Raw genomic sequence first — 7,557 nt, 5'->3', positions numbered from 1 at the left:
AAGTAAGTTTGTAGTGACAGTCTTTTAATAATATTTTTTGCACATATATTTATTAATAAAAAGGACAGATATTTGTAATTGATTTAAAAGCATATTAAGATCACTGTTGTTTTTTGTATATTTTGGAATTTACATTATTGGTCTGATTTTCTGCAAATCCTTTTCAGGGAGTTTATTAATGGATGACTAAACTTTTCCTTGTGTGTACTTGAATTAGAGCCCTGCTGACAGAACAAAAGATATGGGAAAAACAATCAAGGTGAAGAGTGAAGACCCAGCAGAGTCCAAGGCTCTGAATGGTGAAAGTAGTAAACCCGAGATAACCAATGAGAAGCCAGATAACAGTGGCACCAACGGGAAGGTGGATGAGGTTGACAATCTTGAAGTGGCAGAGGGAGGAAAAGATGAGGTGGATGCTGCCAGCATTTACTCCATCTACATGGAACATGATGCCAGGTTCTTTTTCCAGCACCCTTACGCCAGACTTTTCATTGCCTACTTCGTGACGTTCTGCAATTTCCTGATCTATGCCGAGGATCCAGTAGCACACAGCCACAAAGAGTGTAACATCCCTGTCATAGGCAACGATTTTGCCTTCGTGGGAACCAGGTACCCGCCGAATGCATGGAGCTTGCTGAAGGTTGTGCTCTGGCTGCTAGGCACTCTTGTTGGGGCCGTTGTTGGCAAATTTCTTTGTCACAGATTGCTTTTTAGTAAGTATAAGATCTGTCCTCTTTTTCTCTGTGAAAAATTTGCATCCAACTTGACCATTCACTGTGTGTAGGATAGACTTTTTGAGTTGCTGAATGTTCTTTGCATGTTGGTTTTCAGCCCAATCTTCATTTGCATGTTGGTTTTGTGCCCAATCTATATTTGCATGTATTGTATGTGAGCTGAAGTTTGCTATGTAATAATACACTTTCAGACAGAAGCACGCGAAAGCCTTAAAATATTACTTTTGACGACAACACTTAAGTTTTTCTTAAAAGAAATTAATAAAACTTCACAACTAAGGTGGATGAGTCATTCAGAATGAAGCAAAGTGTGTCACTTCAAAAATGCTTAACTTTATGAAATGTAGTATTTCCTTTTTTGCCAGGCTGTAGAAAAACAAATTTGTGTTTGCTAATAGAAAATGGAATAAATTTGGCGGCAGTTAGACACCAATAGAATAAACAGAATTTATTAACTTCAAAATTACATGTAAATAAATCCAGGCATGATGTAAAGTGTATTCCTTTTGATGCTGAAACTCACGTTGTGCCAGTTGGATGTCATACCCTACCGTCCAAACAAAAATCTTCAAACATCCTTCTATGAAGATGAATAGGACTCTGTGAATCAGGCAATATGAGTTACTTCATAGTCATGTGTACATGTTGAGGTCAAATGCAGTAATTGTGATTCCACACCACTTTTGCAGACCGAGTGCTGAGACTGAAGATGTTCCGTGACAACCAGGGCTCCTGGATGATTATGTTCCTGACTACTATTTTCTGCGTGTTTATATTTTCCTACATCTACAATGCCTTCCTGCTGATTGGTGGAACATCTACTGAGCCGTACACTATATCTGGTCTCATGTCTGTCAGAAACTCTGTGTTCATGAAGGCTGCTGCCGTGGGAACCTGGTGTGGAGATTTCTTTACAGCCTGGATGGTTAGAGTTATCTCCCTTCACTTTTGAGTAGGAAATACATGTAGCTTTAATGTTCATCATCATGACACAATTGTAATATTGACTTATAAGCACATATGTACAAAAAAAGTCCAGGTGTACGAAGAGTCGTTTAGTGAAAAGTTAGTAATTAACAGAACAGCAAAGATAGTTTTCTCATGCTATTAGTCAAACACAGCAAATTGTATCATGTGGAAGACTTTATAATAACTGCACTTTCATACTTGTGAATGCTGTATTAGCGAGTGTATGTATGTGCATGTTTTTGGTTTATAAGAGTTCTACCTCATGTATTGTAGGTTTGGCATATGTCAGGGGTATGTTATGACATCAGCCATAAGCCTGTAGGCTGAACTTAGTAGTGTTTGTCATTTTCAAGTCCAGTGATGTTATCCCAAATATGGCCTGTTTAATATGAGCCTATTTTATAAGACTGTTACATCTACAATTATTTAATTCTGTAACATATTACCTTATTATTTTCGTGACATTTTTGTTTCTGCCCCATCGTGTCAGGTGACGGATATCATGCTGCAAGAGAAGCTGTACCCTAACTGGGCTAAACGTGCCCGTCGCTGGTGGCAGGCAGGTTACCACAGGATTGTTCTGTTCTGGGTTGTTGTTGTCCTGTCTTCAGCTATTGTTATCACCGTCATCTGCACAGATTGGATCAGCTGGGACACTCTCAACAGGGACTTTCTTCACACTAACGAAGTCGGACGAGCATTTCTGGCAGCGTTCATTCTCGTCTGTGACCTGGTTATTGTAATGCAGGTAGATCGACAACCTTAGGGAATAAAGTAATGTTTTGGCTAGAAAAGATAATTGCTGAAGATGACGAAACATTGTTCATTTATTTGTTTATTTCATTGATATTTTTGGCTGTGTTTAAGAATATTTGACTGAAACAATGGTAGGCAGCATTATTGTTTGAGAAAACTAGGCAGAGACCCACGAACATCCACTGCAGGTTGCTGCAGACAGATGGTAAAATAGATTACGTAAGGTTTAACACATCAGTTGAACATGTAAATAAATATAGTCAGTTTTTATGACAAGTGATCAAAGTGTGCTTTGTACTATTTTTAGGATTGGGATTTCCCACACTTTATTAGCAACCTGGATGTAAAGTTGCCAGGTTTGAACACAGCAGACTTTAAGTTTACCATTCCCAGGTGTCTCAGGCGAAAGGAGTGGGTGATCCATATCACAGGTCAGTATGAATCAGTGCTGTAAAAGGCTGAATGTCTCTATGAATGAAGGCTGTAAAAGGCTGAATGAGAGCTACATCCTGTATCATGAGCTAAGCTTAAATCTCAGTGTGAAGGTTAGAGGTTGGATGTAAGTGTAAAAAGAAAGCTACATATCAGCATGAACAAAATCATGGCTAAATGTCAGTATGAGTTGACATAGTCCATAAGCGCTTTTTCCAATCACAACATTGACTATATTTGATTCTGTGAACAGAGCAGTTTCCTAGGCATCAGACTGACATCCTGACTGGAAATCGCAGTTGTAGCAATGAAGGCTATATTACAGCATGGTACCTTCTTGGTCATTGGCACAGATGTGAGCCAACTCAGACAAAATCAGTTTTTCCTTAAAGAGATGTTCTAATTTTTATCACTGCTTTCAAAGAACATTTTTTTTGGCCTGCATTGATATAACAGGTAATGTGGTGTTATCACCAGTGTAACTTGAAGTATAATGTAATGTGATAATTTTCTGTTCTTTTTCTTGCTGATAATAGGGAAGTGGTTTAACTATGGCATCCTCTTCATTGTGATTATCCTGGACTTGAACATGTGGAAGAATCAGATCATGTATGTCCCTGTGGATTTCGCTCAGTACACTGACCCAGAAGGACGTATCCACACTACAAACGACATGATGTCACTGCTTACTACCAACGCCACCATCTTGTCATACTCCTGGAGAAACTCTACGATCAATCCTGACACAAACGTGACCTACCTTGCCACAGATACCATCATGAATGCCAGATACAATGATTACCCATTTGTCTGGAAAGCTTTGGCCTTCATTCCAAGCATTGGCGTGTTTATTTTGTTCGGAGTGCTCATATTCCTTTTTGGCCGTTTTAAACCCTCAGAAAGAGATCGTTATGCTGGCAGGTTAAAGAAGCGAAGAAAGAAGGGAAGATTTTCCATGAAGTTCTGGAAATCTCGAAAAACGGCCAGTAATGCAACAGAAACGGAAGTCACAGGTGATAGATTCCGCCAAATTCCTGAAAACTCTTCTTCAGCATACATGTAGTCTGCATTGTGTGCTAGTATAATTCAGGCTGGTGCATTAAATTTGTGGGGGACAAGCCATTGATGTACTTCCATGGTTATTGTCTTTCATAGTAACATAAATATGTAGAATTTTTGTGGACCATTTCAATTTAACGTTAAGCTCAAAATGAAATGTTTTTGTACTTTTATGTTGCCTTCATTCACATTCATCAATTCAAGGTTTACAAAACTTCTACAAAATACATCGAGTATACTGGTATAATGTACAATAACGATTAATATATTTGGACGGGGTGGGTATTTTTTTCTCTTTTTTTAGGCTGGTTTCATTTTTATTGAAAATCAGGCTTCAGGTGTACCAAATTTCCTGATTTCATCACATTTATGAGATATGCCAGGCTACAAGTAGAAAATGTTATATTTTGTAATAGACAGCTGACCTGGAAAATGTTTTATTTTGTAATAGACAGCTGACCTATTTTTATGGAAAATTTATTTCTTGTAAAACTGGGTAGATTTATAGCAGATAGATAAATGTATTTTACCAAGAGATTAATTATAGTTAACTTGTGGTATGTTGTATTTTTGTTTTACGAAATTCAGTAAAACTAATACAGTATATAGTGAATATGAGAGACATATTGAAATGATATATTTCTTCTGCATTAGAGAATCTCTCCTCTACATGTGTAATATGTTTGAAATAGCCAACTTCAGGATCCCATCGAAACCAATTCCCAACATATAATAGTCACTTTTGTTGTGTCAGTCGTCAGTGTTCTTGTACCTGGCACAGCAGTGGTATTTATAACACATGCATATACATACATACATGTGCAAGTTAAAATTTTACATTTTTATCACACTGCACATATGAAATTCATATTGCATGTATTGATATTTGTTATGTTTATTGTTGGTCTGCAATTAACACTTACCAGTAACCTGCAACATCAGTGTGGATCTGAATGGGCATTTCTGGTAGCTTACACATATAGGCCTGCCTCATTTTTAAACGTGGTTGATATTGTAGTTGTTTAAAGGAGAGTTTTGCATTCAGAATGTCTATAAATAGTAGGTCACAAATAATCTATAATCTTTCTCCTGTTGATATTTAAGACAGTAGATATCTTCATGGCATTTATAAATGAAAGTACCTTTCCAGAGTAACTAGCTTATACACCTGTATTAATGAAACATGGCAGTGTATTGTGAACGTCTCGTCCACGAATATCAAGGTCTTCTACACTGTAAATGAACATTTTATCATTTAGTATTGATAAAGATTGTAAAACAATGTTATCTGCAAAGATTCTGCATAACTACACTGGTTACGTTCCTTATACATGTGCAACACAGCCATAAGTCGTATAAGTAGTTATCTCCCTTATTTCTATGTTGAATTCCCAGATAGTTCCAGAATTTGTCTACCAGATTTTAGTTAATATAGAGTCGTATTGAAATGACATGTTTATACATTATAGAATCTCTCTTCTGCATATGTGAATCGGTGAAATATTTCACTGCAGCATTTGCTTATATTGGTCACATTGGGTTAAAACTTAATTCATTTTTTTGGGAAATATGGAAAAATATAATAATTGTTGTTTAATTATCTTGATAATATCATAATCACGCCACACTTTTTATTCTACTATCCAGTTGTGATGTTTCGAGTGCTTGTTACAGTGAAGAAACAAGACCTTTGAAATGTTTGTGATACGTTTCTCATGTTCCGTATTCAGATTATATATACATTGGTGGTGATGAAGTGTGCTTACAGTTTGGTAATATCTGTGATAAACCCGACTATATCAGGATGATGTTCACAAGTTAAAATGGTCTGTTACTTTATTGAAAGAACATTTGTTAAAATTAAGATAGTATGATAGTGCAATGTCACTGTTATTTTATGGAAGGAACATTTGTTCAACTTATAACAGTGCAGAAAGGCAATTTCATTTTGTTTTAACGTTAATCTGATTGCTGTCTGCATTATATAAAAGATTCATGAAGCTAATTTGCATCATTGGATTACGTAAAGTGAGGTTCCACCTGTCAGCAGAACTATGTACATATACACTGTCAGCTGTCAATCAGGAGAAACCAAGCTTGATGGATATATAAGGCACATTTGCATACGTCTTTTTGATATGTGGTATATGCGGTAAGTTGTAGATACACGTTTCATCTGTTTCTGTTGTAGTTTTACTGTGAGTTTGGTACATTATTTATTTTAAAGCATTACTCCCTTTGACTCAGCTCATTGTACATTGTTAAATTTACCAGTTTATTTTCAGCACTTGAAAGTAAAGCTGTATTTATTTTTATAGTAGACTTTTAGGGCTTTAGTATACTTGTTTTTGTTAGAAAAAGCAAGCATTTTTTAAACAAAGCTTCTGGAGTGTGTTAAATTACGTGTTCTATTAGTTTGACTATTCTGATGAAAATTTTTCACTTGGTTGATGGAGATACCAAAGGAGGAATTGCTAATATTACTCCAGAATGAGTAGAGAAGAATTTTTCTCCATTTTGTTATGATTGTATAATAAATATCTTAATGTGTTAGTAAGAGATTATTCTTATTAGTAACAAAATAGAAGTTTGTATTTTCCTTTGTAATATATTTTATTTTAAAGTGTTAAGCTATGCACCATAGAAGCCTCATGAAGAAAAACGTACCTGTTATAAGAGTTTCCTTTTAAGAATCAAACCTGAATAAAATGTATACTTTTTATATAATTTGCTAATAAATAAATATAACCTAGTAACAAGAGAAATATGTGGTTGTTTAGTCTCTCAGCTTAAATACATGTATCATCGCACAGGGACAGTTGACAGTTGTACTACATGTAGATACTACTTCACTAATACATGACTTACACCGACATTGTGTACGCGGGTAAAATAGAGGTCATGTCCAAAATTCCATAGCTTATGGAAGATTTATTCTGGTACATGTATCGGGTTTATACATTGGCTGTTAAACCTGCTGGAAATGCTGAATTCTGCAAAAAGCTCAATAAAGAAAATTGACAGTAGTTTACAAGTTTTGTGCAAGTTTCTAGATCATCATCTTGATGGAAGGTTTCAATCACCATCTTTATAAAACATTTCACCAATCATCTTTATTTCAATTTATTTATTTATTTATTTGATTTGTGTTTTACGCCATACTCAAGAATATTTCACTTATAGCACAGGGGCAAGCATTATGGTGGGAGAAAACCAAGCAGAGCCCGGGGGAAATCCTCAACAATCTGCAGGTTGCTGGCAGACTCTTTATTTCAAGAAGTTTAAGGTTTTGTCCACCAATTTTATGTTTAATGGAAAGTTTTACTCCTTGTTTACATGGACTGCTTTTTTTCCATCATCTTCACAGGTTTCACCCATAATCTTTAGGGAGGTTTTACCTATCATCTTTTAATATTTTTTACATGAGAAGGTCTAGCAACAACCTCTGGATGGTCGTGGTTTTTTCACCAGGTTCTAACCGGTTTTCGCCCACCATAATGTTGGTAGCTGTAGTACAAGTGAAATATTCTTGAGTATTTCCAAAAACAACAAATAAATACGTTTATAAACTTTGCCCATAAAGAAAGGGTTTTACCTATTATCTTAA

General features: G+C 35.8%; 1 protein-coding gene across 1 annotated transcript; it reads left to right on the top strand.

Annotated features, from left to right (window-relative positions):
• The first annotated feature begins 238 nt into the window (after positions 1-238).
• On the top strand, positions 239-6,966 carry LOC135467622 (transmembrane protein 117-like). Its single transcript, XM_064745400.1, has 5 exons — positions 239-713; positions 1,424-1,659; positions 2,194-2,451; positions 2,767-2,890; positions 3,428-6,966. Exons 1-5 carry the CDS (start codon positions 242-244, stop codon positions 3,952-3,954), a joined length of 1,617 nt encoding a protein of 538 aa, XP_064601470.1. The 5' UTR covers positions 239-241; the 3' UTR covers positions 3,955-6,966.
• Positions 6,967-7,557: the final 591 nt, after the last annotated feature.

This window comes from Liolophura sinensis, chromosome 6 (assembly GCF_032854445.1).
Source record: "Liolophura sinensis isolate JHLJ2023 chromosome 6, CUHK_Ljap_v2, whole genome shotgun sequence".
NCBI lineage: Eukaryota > Metazoa > Mollusca > Polyplacophora > Chitonida > Chitonidae > Liolophura > Liolophura sinensis.
The sequence above is the reverse complement of the archived record's forward strand: the minus strand, read 5'-3'. Positions and strand labels throughout refer to the sequence as shown.